At 52.8% G+C, this 14,329-nt stretch overlaps 3 protein-coding genes across 3 annotated transcripts; all 3 read right to left on the bottom strand.

The window, feature by feature from the left end:
- Positions 1-714: 714 nt before the first annotated feature.
- A1O3_06357 (uncharacterized protein) lies at positions 715-1,437 on the bottom strand (the record flags this gene model as incomplete). Its single annotated transcript, XM_007736477.1, has 1 exon — positions 715-1,437. The coding sequence occupies one exon, from the start codon at positions 1,435-1,437 to the stop codon at positions 715-717; it is 723 nt and encodes a 240-aa protein (XP_007734667.1).
- Positions 1,438-6,018: 4,581 nt separating this feature from the next.
- Positions 6,019-7,931, bottom strand: A1O3_06358 (uncharacterized protein; the record flags this gene model as incomplete). The annotated part of the gene is made up of 2 exons (XM_007736478.1): positions 6,019-7,723; positions 7,780-7,931. The coding sequence occupies 2 exons, from the start codon at positions 7,929-7,931 to the stop codon at positions 6,019-6,021; spliced, it is 1,857 nt and encodes a 618-aa protein (XP_007734668.1).
- Positions 7,932-11,230: 3,299 nt separating this feature from the next.
- Positions 11,231-14,086, bottom strand: A1O3_06359 (murein transglycosylase; the record flags this gene model as incomplete). The annotated part of the gene is made up of 3 exons (XM_007736479.1): positions 11,231-11,344; positions 11,394-13,909; positions 13,990-14,086. The coding sequence occupies 3 exons, from the start codon at positions 14,084-14,086 to the stop codon at positions 11,231-11,233; spliced, it is 2,727 nt and encodes a 908-aa protein (XP_007734669.1).
- Between the last annotated feature and the right edge of the window lie 243 nt (positions 14,087-14,329).

Below are 14,329 nucleotides of genomic sequence, written 5' to 3' on the forward strand. Positions count from 1 at the left end.
GATCGACGGCTTTGAGAGGCGTGCCAGGGGTGCGGTAGAAGAGTTTGATATCTTGTTGAAGTAGATGTATTCGTACAGCGTACAGTAAATGTTGGATTACCGCCGACGACCTCCGGAATTGTGTTCTGCACTGCGCAGCGCAGCGAGGGGTGCAAAGTTGGAGACAAACTGCGTCACTCCTGATTACTGGCCCCATGTCCCTTGGTATGTAATTACTGTAATTTACGGACAAAAAATCATCCGTACAGGTACTTGAGATAATGGAACACGGTGCGATGCCATGTATGCACATCTATGAATGACTTAGCACCGATGGCCTGTTCTCGTACATGGTTTGGAGGGTGCAAGTTTCAAATACATTGTCACACCGAGCCAAACAACTAACAACTACCTAATGATCGAAAGTCAAGAACTTGGGACTCATCCCATCCCCAATTGCAAGAAATAGATACACCACCGATCGCTCGGGGAATATTGTACACTGTATCTGTGTCCCTGTGTCCCGGGAAGACAATACCCGCGACCTGCATGCACGGCCTTGATAATATTGTATGTGAGACTCTCAGGGCAGAAAAAGAATGCAAGCGGCCCATGCCCATGGCAATCAGCAGGTCGAGTAGAGGAAATTCGTGACAGGTGCATCATAGACATAACCCTGGAATGTTTCGGTCGGCCTCGGTTGAGCATGGTGGCAGCCGAGTCAAGGTCCATCTCTCAGTTTGCGAAGACGGCTCCGGCACCTCGGAGGATTTGGCTTGCAGTGACACTTTGCCGGGAGGAAGATAATTCACGGCTCGACGCGGAGACATCGCCGTTGCTACGCCCGCCACACTCGAGCAACATGGAACTGTCGTCCATATTTCCTAGCATGATCATGCCTGACGAGTCTTCTGCCATAGGCGACATGTGTCCCAGACTGTCGACTCGATCAAGGAAGTCGGGCCATGGATTCTCGTTGTCTTCGTCCATCATTGAATCATCGTCTTCGTGTTGAGTGCGATCGGCATGCATGTTGGTGCTCTGATGCCGAGTCAAGTTCCTTGCGGTCAGTCGAGCATTGAAATAGTCATGGACCTCCCAGCTGTTGTTGAAGCTCTCGCCGTTGAGGCCGCAGGCATCGTCGGTGCCGATTGACGAAAGACATGGTGAGAGGCAGTCATGGAATTCGATGTGAGGGCTGGGGATGGGTAAAGCCCGTTGTCGAGCGTAAGCCCCTCGGTCTGACTCATGTCGAACTGGTATGGCTGGACATGAACAGGTTCGACAACCACAGTTGCAGCCGTGGCAATGATCGGCCGAACATCCAGCGCCAGAAGTGGTCATGGCATTGTGGTTGGTGGTGGTAGTTGTGGTAGTAGGAGTAGAAGTGCGTCGTTGGTTCTGTTCGGTGATGGGTATCCCCTCAAATATGACGGCCCGGGATAGACAGTGGTCCATTGTGCTGGCAGAGCGAAGAGAGCAGGCCGTGGCGGGTAGGAAGTATATGAAAAGTAGAATGATTCGTTGGGAAGACGGGCAGATTTCAAAACTGCCGACCTAACTCACTGATGATGAGGTAAAAGCTTTGGAAGGAGTAGCAGTGATGGTACAGTATGAGAGAGTGCGACAAGGGAGAAAATAAATGAAGCAGAAGCAGCAGGCCGAGAGTGGTGATCAAAGGGCGTGAGCTGAGCAAGGCTAATATACATACAAGGCGGGACGACGGACGGAGGAGATGGTGTTTAGGGCAGTAGACAAGACATCATCCAGGTCACAAGACAAGTGACGCGGTCTCGAACGGGGAAGTGAGAGGAAGCTCAGCCTTGAAAGGTCGTGTCATGATAGACCGAGTTGAGACGCTGAGACGCTGAGAGCCAGTCGAGCCAGCGCGTGGGGGAGTTCGACGGGAGGATACTAGTCCCGACAGCTGGAGCTGCACATCGGCATCACTGTTGCGGGCGCGGCATGGATCCGATGCAGGATCTCGAATCACGAAGGACGGGACTGGATCCTCGGCTGTGATCAAGAGAGCCACCAGCCATGGGCATGGGCATGGTTCACGGGGAGATGTTGTATAGGGCCGGAAATGGAAGACTACCGGAGCACTCCGATGTGCTGATCGGTCCGAAGCAGGAGTCACAGGGCTTAGGCTCGGCTCAGGGCTCAGGGCTCAGGGCTCAGGAGGCTAAGGGGTTGGGGGCGGTTGTTTCGGGATTCTGAATATGTATCAAATGCCGATCGAGGCAGATGAACAACCACTACCATGGACGGCATAGGGCAATGAGGTATCGGGTATCGCAGGTGACGCGTGACCGTGACACCATGCCAACCACGTTCAAGGGCCCAGGAGGGTCTACATACCATTACTATTACATATTCGACAGAGTAGAGCTAGGAAACGGCCCAAGTTCCGACTGGCTGCCTTGCAAACAGTAGTAAGTGATTATACTAGGTAGGTACAAGACTCCATACAATGTACATTTCACACCGGTCAACTCTCCGTTGTTGCTTACACATACTTATAGTAGTAGTGACCACTAACTACGTACTAACTACTACCTACTCACCAGGTATTCTGTACACCTCCAAGGCTGACCACTTGCGGCATCTGCAGTCTGCCTTGTCAACCTCACCCACACCCACACCCACCACTCCCACTACAGTACTCCGTACCTCAGTATTACCTTATACTCCTCGCGGCCTGCTTGCTGTCACCATCTCGCCCCGTCGCCCGCCGACCGTAACCGTAACCATGGCCAGACTGACGTATATGTCAACCAATATGATTACCATATACGGAGTACTTAGACTCTCCCAGCTTTCGGGTACAGCATCCGTAGTCCTTCCTCTTCGTCCACACTGTCTGCCTCCGAAATCGGGAAGCATGGCCGGTCACGTCTTGGAGCGCTTCGCCTTGCTCTCTCTGTCAGCGAGTCCCTACCGTGTACTACCATGTACTGGGTCGCCGGCTGTGACTAGCAACACTAGGATCTCCCATCTCTATCTACCTTGACTGGTAGAATCTTTTCCTCGCTTTGAAGGATCAAGACAATGGAATCAGTTCTTGCAGTATGTTGGTCTCGTCTGTGAGAGTGCCTGAGAGGGTGATGGTCTTCCTGACAAGCACAAGTTCGGTCGTTTTAAAGAAGAGGCCATCAAGTACGGCTTCAGCTTGGAGCAGAAGCAATAGAGATGGACCGCAACTGTTTGGATTGGATTGGGCACGATCATGGAAGCGACGGGACACAAGGCTCCCGAGGAGTTTGATCCGTGCAGTTTGGGCCTAAGCCTGGATAGGACTGGCCAATATCATGCGCCGAGGGGCAAGTCCCCTTCCCTTATCCTGACACTCCTCAGGTGCGACTATTCCATAGGTAGGTGTGTTGTATGTTTAGGTACGGATTAGGTATACGGCCCTACTCCGTACTCTGTATCGCCGACATCTCTTCGGCAGCAGATTCCCGTTTCTCACGCCTGGGAGATAACAAGGCCAACTTGAACTGTGCACAATCTACAATCTTGACATGATGGCGTCATTCTTGGGGTCCAAGGGAAGGCACCTTGGCTCAGGCCTTAGGAGCCCCTTCAGCCGACTAGCAACTGCCACTTCAAGTGCCAAGTGCAAGTGCTGCGCGAGTCGTCATTGTGCATGCCTCCTTGCACCTTGCACCACAGCTTGTGCTTGACCTTGGGTCGTAGGTACCAGGTACTATTAGGCACCTGCCTAGCTAGGTTAGTAGGTACGGAGTGATCATGGCATCATCTGTATCTCTCCGTACTACTGCCACTGCTGCCACTGCTGCCACTGCTGCCACTACCGCTAGGTACTATTCTTGTTCTTTACTATTACTCTTACTGAACTTCTCCTGCACCTGCTGCGCTACTGCACCACATCTCATCCCACCCGAGCCCCATCTCGCCTAGAGAAACACCTGGCACCTGGCACCTGGCTGGAAATGTGCCGATGCTTCCACCCCTGGCTGAACAAGCGGCACTCCTGGCACATCACGGCTTCGTCGTTCTGTCTTCGGCATGCTCCGATGCTCTCTGCAATGGCTAACACGATAGCAGTGGCTAACACTATAGTCCCTGTCGCCTCACCTCACCTTATCTTGCCTTGTCTGCCTTACCAGGCACAGAAGCTGCACTACTACTAGTCGGTGCTCCGTACCCAGGATCCCTGACAAATGCTCGATGCACTACTGTTAGTGCCTACTTGTGCATGCCTATACATGATCTTGTACATATGCCTCCAGTCCCTAGCAACCTTGACTGTCATCGATCCCGATCACCCACCACCCACCACCTACCGACGCCGCCGCCGCCGCCACATGCACATGTTAGCTGCCGAACTAACATCGAACCACCGCCACCATCATCATTCCGACAGCTACCCGTACCTGGTCCTGAGGCGCGAAGAATTCTAGCAAGCCAGGTCCGGTCTGGTCAGGTCAGATCAGGTCAGGTCAAATCCGACGAAGCCAGGTACAAGGTACGGATACTAGGTAACATTATCATACCCAAGCAGATCCGCCGACAAGTCACTACCGGACCCGACGGCGGGCAGTGGACACTGGACACTGGGACGGTGGAAAAGTCTATGGAGTCAGACTCGCCGAACTAGAATGCCACCAGAAGGTGACTAGAAGGAAGATGCTGAGGGCGGAATGCAGGACTAGCGTGGCACCACCACTACTGGGGTCCTGGAAGAAGCCTCCCATCCATCCCCATCCCATCTCCATCTCCATCTCCTCCCCATCCCACTTCGCTGACTCTTACTCAACACTTGTTACCTCCCCCTGTACGGATACGGAGCTCGTTCCCTTCTCTCCAGCTTCCATGGCCCCGGGCTTTTTGGTGTAATTGTGATTGTAAACTACTCTGTGCATCAAACATTATCACATCATCTGTTCTTCTTTCTTCCTCATCACTGTATCAGCCAACCACAAACACAGAGGCCCTACCCACGCTTGAATGAACCACAGCCTCCCGTGTCACACTCACTCTGGCCTTCCCACACTGGCTGTTCCTCCTCCTCTCGCCAGGGGCCTCGCTCGCTTGTACCAGATCAAGCCGGGCCAACTGAGTGAGTGGCACCGCTCACGACTAACTCGGAGTACCTAAGGCACACATACGGAGTACATACACATAGGAGATCACCCCACCCATCCTATCAGTCCGGATACATCAGGGCTATAATTGTACAGACAAGTGTATCATTTAGAGCGGTATTATTAGCGACTGGCTACCTACTTTGACCACCTGGTGCTAGCCAGCTAGATTAATTGACTATTACCTAGATTTAGCGGCCCGTCGGCCTTGTCATGATCCGTTCTTATCTCATCTCCTCCTCTAGGTAAGCTATTCAAATGATCAAGTGTACACTACTGTACCCGAAAACAACCAAGTACCGATATGGAGTATGGAGTATGAAGTACTTACTACTCGGTCCTACAGTACGGAGTATGCTCTCACAGATGGACCAGTCAAACATGCACTTGACCTAGCGTCACGACTATCTGTAATTATGTACGTAGTCCGTAGTCAATAGTCAGGACGGATACGAACCACTGAACAACAGAAACAAAAACAACAACAACAACAACAACAACAACAAAATAATACCCAGCTCGACGGGCCTAGCCTGCTTGTGTTGTGTTGGCTCAGGCCCCAACCCTTTCCCTGCCTGGCCAACACCTCCTGACAAGCGGCCAAACCATAAGGTAGCCAGCGACGTTCTCGTACCGACACAATAGAATACTCTACAAGGAAACTGATTTTGGATTCGGTTGGGATTCGGATTTCATTTCATTTCGTTTCATTCCATTTCAGTCCGCATGGAGATGGGTATCAAGGCTCTCTGACCTGAGATGATTGTACGTGTAAGTTGTAGTCAATATACTCCCGTGGCCGACGTCCAGAACCAACGGATCGTCGAGTATTCAATTCACCCATATGTATATAGATGGAGCCACAGTCACATAGCCATAGCCATAGCCATAGCCATGGCCCAACCGGTCACACCCGGTCGATTAAGATTCATACCACCTCACTGAAATACCGTTTGCTCGTATGCCGCCCTGGCGACCGTGGATCAGGCGGTAACGGCCCGCTGTGATGGACGACATGTGGCCGGAATACCGCATCCACAGGTGGCATCCAATCGTCCAGACCCAGCGGGAAATACTCGTACAGCTCATCTGCACTTTTCCCCTCGCCAATGTAGGACTGGCTCGATTTGGCGGCAAGCAGTTCAGGCCTTTGAGACGACACTCCTGGAATGGAGGTCTGTGAGTTGTTCACGCCGGTCGTCGAATTGGGGACACTCGTTACCGACATGCCGTGACCGTGTATTCTAGGCCGATTTCCACTTCCACTTGTGCCTTGGTTTGAAATAATGGCATGCCCTTGTGAGGCGTGGTTGGCGTAAGTCCCGGTCTGACCTTTGTTGACCAAAGACGGGGATGGGTTCGAAGTGGGAGGTCGAGAAGAATGTCTCGATCCTTGTTGTTGCTGAGGATAGGGACTACCCTCATCGTCGCTTCCGAAATGTAAACTCAGTGGACGATTGCTTGTTGATGGCATCTCTTGCGGGAATGTGAATGGGAATGGCCCCGGGGTTCCAAGTTCGGGGGTGGGGTCTTGGGAGAACGGTGGCATCGGAGGAGGATTCATTGCGGCCGGGTAAGAGGTCGTGGGAAGGGGATCGGGTAAAACTTGCGACATCCAGTTGTGGGTGTCTGTCTCTGTCGATTTCAGCTCGCCGTTACTAGTGTCATATGGCATCATCACTTGTGCCGGCTCGTCCGGTGGTGATTTTATCTTGGGAGCAGAAGTGACTTGAGGGGCCGACGTCTGGCTTGCGCCGGCCCGCGAAGTGGAAGGCAGATGTTTTCGAGCCGTCGAACTGCTACTCAGAGGCATGTCTTTCCGAGCCGCAAAGTTTCGGGGACTTCTCCCTCGCACAATGACGGCACCCGAATGGGCCTCCGCGATGGAAATCTTGCCGCCGGTCGACAGCGACGCCATGATCTTGAGGTGAAGGGTAAAATGCTGTTGCAGTTCTTTTCTTCGGCCGTTGTTTGCGGTGGCTATGCGAAACTGTAGGCGCTTCCACTGGATGGGGAATGTGGTGTAGTCGGTGTCGAGATCCTGTCCCGACATCTTATCCAATGGAATCGTGGGAGGCTCTCGTTCACCTTTGTCTTCGGGTTTGGCCTGATCTCCACTGGCCGGCGTCTTCCATGGTACAGAAATGATCTTGACCGCGTTGCCCTCCACCGACTCCGTCGCGGACACAGCCAGCTCTAATTCATAGATGGGGATCCGGGATCCATCATCGGTGAAGACATATCTGAGATTCCTCGGGAGTGTCACTGAGCCAGTGATCTGGAAAAGATTCCGTCTATAGCAGGTCAATTCTGGAGGTGGTGGAGGTGTATCAGCTGTCGCAGGCCACTGTGACTCGGCCAGAAAAAACATGCCGTGAAGTTGAGCGTTAATGTTGACGGATGTGCGGCGGAATGAATCATCGAGCAAAGTAAAGTTGTACTGGGCCATGGAGAAGCTGAGATATTTGCTGTCGCGATCGATTGAAGGACTCTCGGGCACGCCTTCATTGGGCACTTGGTCGAATTGAGCTATGGTGCTTTCGGCAAAAGGGTCTTCGAGTCCTGAAGAGTAGCGCTTCAACATGGCCGGGTGTTGCAAGGCCGAGGAAGGCGCAAAGCCCAGTTCATCCCCACTTTGGCCCAAGTCAGACAAGACGGCGGACGGAGAAGGGGGTTTCCAATCACCTACCTCATGTATGGTTCCGAGTCAAAGTTGGAATATTGATCTTGCAGATCCATCACGGATGGCACACTCATATAGTCCAGGTTTTGCAGGTTCCCGCCTGTGAACGGCACCGGGCTGTGCAAGTATGGCATGGCAAGAGGATCAAAGCCGTCCATGGTGGTGGCCATGGGCAAGCCGAGGCGGAGGTTGGAGGCGGAGGGGAGATGATCGAGTCGCGATGCGATGCGGTGCGATGCGACCGCAATAGCGAGAGCGTGGAAGGTGATGGGCTAGCTAACAGGACAGGGTATCGTCGTCGTCGTCGGCATTCTCGAGAGCAGTAAAAGATGTTGCTCATCAAAGGTGCGCCCTTGTCTCCGAGCGGGAAAAGAACGAGAACGAGAATGGAACAGGTGAGGCCGGATGGGAGGTGGTCGATCAGCACTTCAGTGCAGTGGACAGACAGGTGAGTTTAAGCACCGTGCAACAGCCCAGTCAGTGCCTGTGGCCTTTTTTGGGGCCCAAGGGCCGCACGATCAGCCGGAGGCCACTGCCAGTTAGTGGGTTTGGAGAGGCGGGAGCGGGACAATAATTAGGCTTGATCGCATTCAGGCTTAGGCACCGACGCGGCGCCGTGATTGCTGGACACGCAGCCCCAGTTGGCCCCTTGGCAGATTGCTGGACGAATGGGATGCGCCAGGAGCAATGAATGGCTTTTACTCGATCGAGCAAACAAATTGATTGAACTAATAGCGGCCGTCAATAATGCTCGACCGACCGGAGAACGAGCAAAGGGGTCAATGATGATGGCAATGATGGCATAGATGGCAGAGCATTGCCTGCGGAGGAACCGTCCACAGTAGGTATAAGAGCAGAATGGATGGGGGGCAAGCTCGACAGCTACATACGTCCTCCTATATAACAAGCCGTGGGAGGGCGTCGCTTGCATTGCAGTGCTCGCACCCATGTTCATTCTCTGCCTCAACCTGAACTTCATTATCCATGCACCCACGTACACCGCACACCGTCTGTCTTGCCCCGGCCGGTTCAGTCTGGCAGTACCAATGAAGGATGACGGATGGGATGACGGATGGTGCCAGTGCCGCACTCGGAAGTGAGACTCAGTTGTCGGTCGTCGCATGTGCATACACTGTACAGTTCCATGCCGGGCCAGCAGCTGCAGGACACGAGACCGAGCAGGCTTGAAATGCGCGGTGGCTGGTCTCGAGACTTCAGCTAGCAGCGCAGGCAGCGCAGTGGCCAATTATTAGTGCGAGGGGGCGTAGGAGGCGCAGAGCTGTGGGTGCGTGGGCCTGAGGGGCCTGGAGGGGAAATCCTTCCAGGGGCTTCTTTAGGCGATGGAAGACAGAGTAGCGGCCTTCTAGAAGGAAACGGGGGCGTCCTTGCAGCTGGCAGTTGGCGCTAGAGAAGCAACTCGGTGTGCGCAAGCAGCAAAGAACAAACTGTCTGCTGTCGTATGTCTCATTCGCTGTTGTTGCCTACCAGGAGGTAGTATCCAGTCAATCTGCCTGACCACTGGCAGTGGACCTATAGCTGTGAGACCGGAGTAGGCTGATTGATCTGTGAAACCAGTGTTGGTTAACTCGTTCAAGGTCGTTCACAACCGGTCCTCACCAACTCAATCACCGACTGCTCGTCCCTCGGTCGCTCCCCTTCGTTTCAATTCCCTCACCTCCATTGGCACAACCTGACGCTCCCTGGTCCTTTTGTCGTACCACCCATGCGACTGGACTGAACCGAACCAGACAAAATCAAACGTCTCAAGGTTCAAGTTGAGAAGTCTGCCCCGTGCCCACAATTTCACTCTTGTTGCGTTCAAGCATCCACCTGCGCTGCGAGAACCGAATCAACTGCACCCAAGCATCCCTGGAAGCCGATGCTAAGCCTGCTGGGATTTAGCCCTGACAGCCACGAAGGCTTAGGCTAGGAGGCCCCCGGTCGCTTAGGCCCATACCCACTCGGCACATCCGTCAGTCGTCACTGTTTCTTTGTGTGAACACTGACCACTGCAGGCAACTTCAGAGCTTCCACTTTCTACACTTACTGACATACATACGTCTCGGTCCAGTGTCCACTCCTAGTCCGATCCTCCCGTGTCTCAATTGCTGATCATGTCAACGCCCACCGCCTGACTGGCAAACGCAGAACCATAGTTTCACACACGCTTGCGCTTGCCCGCAATAGCATAGCTCAATCTCCCTGTCCAGACGACGATGCCGAGGACTATCATCAATTCCAGCGTCTGTCTCGTTCCTGACCTATCGGTATCACATGGCTGGGTGCCTCTCTCAAACCAGCCCTCCCACTCATGAGAAAAGAAAGAAAACCGCATACGGATACTTTTGTGCGACTTATTATTGGCGGCCGTCACACAACCAACTATTGCCACTCGCCTGACGCAGAGAGCTGACTGAGGCTGACCTGCCAGGCGCACGGCTCTCTGATGTGGCGGTCAGAGCGCAGTCCCGAGGTTTGCGCCGGGGAGAAGCATCCCGAACAAGATAGCATACTCGGTACAAGCAAAGTCAGTCCCACGAAGCTCGGAACCCGCCCACTTAATCAACATGAGAACGGGTAAGAGGCGGCAAATCATCTGCTGGTCTAGGAGACTCACTCCATTTTCATTTCCCGCACTAGGAATGGATCGCATTTTTCTTCGACTCCGGGGCCAGACTTGAGAGCCTGAGATCGTTTATCTACACACGCACCATATTATTGACTGTCTTGCCGCAAGAGCGCTCCTCCCGGCGATGCGAATCTCACACTATCTTCCTAACATGGTTGGATCCGTGCTTCCGTACTATGGCTTGGAGAAGTTAAGCCTGCGACGAGCTGGCTCGCCGCTCTGCCATCGAGTGCCTTGTCAGCTGGGCTTTAGGCCCAAGAGCCCCATATGTACTATGTACGGAGTAATTAGTGGCCCAATCGCAAGCCACATCCAGTGACCGGGTTTTTGGTCAGAATTCGTAGTCGTGCCATCATGACAAACAGTGGCCAAGTGCAGTTTGGTCCTCCAATCCAGGGCCGCCAGTCTTGACACGACCACTGTGTTTGGTGAGATCAAGTGAGTCTTGTGGACTGTTGACATCGCACGCTTACCTGCCTACAGTACTCCAGCTGGCCACTCGCTGCTCATGACTGCGCACAAGGCGGCAGGGCTGATCGGTAAATAGTACTGATACAGCGTAGACTTTAATATTATCCTTCTTCCAGCGTATACTGCAGATGCCCTTTAACGAGTCCGTTCCCAGAGAGACACGCGCGAGCCAGCCTGGTAATACTTGAGGCCAAGTCCGAACTGAGCGTGCAAGGTCAGAGATTCCATCATGACTTTGAAGATATTGGTGAGACAGACAATCCTCTGCTCACACGCACGTAGCCAGTGAACACAAAGGCATCAAGACCAAGGGTCCAACACGACCGACAGTCATGTCAGCCACAAGCGATGCGTACTTCAAGTCGCCGACATCATGGTCCAATGTACTGGATCGCTCGAGATTTCTTCGAAGCTGTTTCCGATAGTGAAACCTAAAGACGTCAAGCTATCGACCGTGACATCTTCACGGACCTGAAAAGCGGTCAATTCAAAGCCCAAACCGGAAAGAAGGGCGACTTACATAATCGAGCAGGACGGTCTGTAGCCCTTGTTTCTTGAACTGACGGAGTCCTAATAATACAAGTCCCTGGAAAATGGAGATTCGGTCGCTAAATATGGTTGAAATGACGGGTGAAGATATGCAAGCCATGCCGGCTTGTTTGTAAAGAGATGGTATGAATCGGGCGATTCTCGACCCTGATCGATAAATCAAGATGCTTCCCAAAATCGCTTGGTCTGACGCTCGTTTGGCCCGAATGATACCAGCACCTTCTTTGTTGTGTAGTGCCAACTGATAGATGCTCTGCACGTCGCTTCGTGCACACCTGGTAAGATGTTCCATCATGGCGTCGGTGTATTCTCCGCCGTGCACGAGATCGTATTTGACCTCTGGATTGGTCAACGCTTGCCCAAGTCCATCGGGAGGCGACCAGGTTGCGAGGTCAGTTAACGACATGGTGGCCACCGGAGTGGACATCGATGTATTCCAGCCCAGTGCAGCAAACCATTGGCGAAGTCTTTTGTATTCGACAGGATCTAGCCTTGGAACACCCAAGTACACGTTTGGGAATCTCACACCAAGGTTAAATTTTGTTATTCCTTTCTTCTGGAGCAACGCCCGAACGGCGCGATCGTGCAGCGAACGGCCTATCGACAGTCGTCGACGGGCAGGGTCGACGATGATCGCCCCAACATGACCCACGCCTGTCTTTGGAAGGTAATAGGTGGTGCAGAAACCGAACAGCTCTTTTGTGCTGCTGTTTCTAACCACGAAATGTGCCTCTTCCACATCTGGATCGTGGAGCAGAAAAGTGCTGGTTGTTGCATTTTTCAGTGCATTTGCATGTAATGATGGCTCGTTTTGGGCTTCAACAAGTAAAACATCCAGGGCTGTGGAGTCGCGCTCCTCGCTGAAACTTTCCACCAGCCACTGCTGGCGAGATTGACTGGTCTGGGGCTTTTGACTGTATGACCCTGGAAGCACTCCTGCAGGGCCGAGTTCACCGTAGAGTACTTGAACTAGAGCCCTCAAAGCCGTCTCGGTGAAATCGTAGGTGCATACGTATGTTCCGACCGTTGTGTCCGACGAGAAATCGAATGGAGAGCTGACGGCAACCACAACACAAGGCTTTTCTTTGGGCGAGCCATCTCGTCCAACAGCCAATTTGCATAACATTGAAATATGTTTGGCGAATGCATTTTGATACTTGTTACGGCCCGCATCAGCTGTCACGACAACCACACCTTGTGCTCGGTCCAACAACGTCTCATGCAGTGGTCTGACTCCGTTCGCGGTGTACGAAGTATGAGAGATCTTACCGTTCCGATACCTCGCCAAAGACCTTCCCAGCTCTCGAAAGACCTGTTCGCCACTCATGATCGAGGTGTTGGTGTCGACACTAGGACTCCGCCCAAAGTTTGGCACTGATGATGTTTCGCTCTGCATCTGATGATACAAGGCAGAGGCGGGTAAGGGTTTGACAAGGGGTGTCAGTAGGAGCAGCTCATCTTCGTGTCTGAGAACTCTCGACAGCGGTAAGTAGCGATTCTGGTCGCGAACCACAGTGATCGATTTGTTGTATGCAGTAGTGGAGAGCCTTGAATGAAGAGGTTGTAGTCGGGCAAGGTTTTCAATCCCAGCGGGGGCAAATGCCTTTTCCCAAGATGTGTACTTTGCCTTCATCTTGAGGATCCTTCGCAGTGATTCTTGCACGCGGAAGCGTTCAATCATTCCATTATCCAACCCAGCTTTGAGACCGTTGATGGCGTCTTCTTGAACCGACAAGGTCCTACACGTCAGAATCAGATCACAGCCGGCTTTGAAAGCCATGACTGTTCCGCCACTGATACCGATGTTGCGGCTAAGAGCTTCCATTTCCAGACACTCCGAAACCACGACCCCTTCGAAGCGCATCTTGTGTCGCAAAAGGTCTTCGACGAGCTGCTCCGAAAGACAGGCATGCATTACGTTGACCTGAGATGACGCCATTGCGACTCCTCCAACCATCATAGAATCAATTCCTTGGGCAATTGCCGTACGAAATGGAACCAAGGCGCTTTGGCTCAAGTTCTCGAGCGAATCCGTGATGGTAGGGACATCATCCGGCACACCGAAAAATTCGAGGTTGCCGTAAGATGGAAAGTGTTTACCGCAGGTCGCAACACCACCTTCCTGGTAGCCTTTTATACATTCGACCCCATACGCAGATACTTCGTGGGGGTCATCACCTATCGATCGTACTCCCAGAGGTTGGTTTCTGGCATTGGTAAGAACATCAAGCACGGGACCCAATATCCAGTTGATGCCGCAAGAATTCAGTTCTTGAGCCGTAGCTCTCGCTATATCCCTGGCTAATCTCTTCGATCCCGTGGCGGCGATGCCCATGGCGCTGGGGAATTGTCGGATATAGCCTTCATCGTACAAGCTGTTGACTCCGCCATTTTCCTGATCCAGAGCAATGAGGAGCGGAACAGGATGACCGGCATCATGGGCGAGAGTCTGAAGATCAAGCACAAGCTGAGTGGTTTGCTCGGCGGCTGTCACATTCGTCAGTGTCACTCAAGGGGACGGACAGCAGCAGAGATAAGCAAAGGACATGAGTGAAAAGGAGCAGCACATTTGAGGTTCTGAGCCTTGAGAAGTATTGAGCCTACATGGTACTTCTCAATCAAGGTCTTGACTTGATCAGTGATGGAGGTGCCATCAAATCCCATCATAAACAGCTGGCCGAGCTGTCTGTCATATATTTATAGTCAGCCTGGGAGGTTGTGGCAAGGCTTGGGGACAATGACGGCATGCTTCATACCTCGATTCGTCCCACAGGGATGGGAGATCCCCGTTGGTGGCCGCCATAACTGTATCTGGCGACTACATGTACGTGTTCCGCCCATGTACCATGATTGGATGGAAAAACCGGTGAGCAGGCTATACGGGAGAGGAATGGAGCAAAGGTTCGG

The sequence above is a fragment of the Capronia epimyces genome (assembly GCF_000585565.1).
Source record: "Capronia epimyces CBS 606.96 chromosome Unknown aczIQ-supercont1.5, whole genome shotgun sequence".
Taxonomy (NCBI): domain Eukaryota; kingdom Fungi; phylum Ascomycota; class Eurotiomycetes; order Chaetothyriales; family Herpotrichiellaceae; genus Capronia; species Capronia epimyces.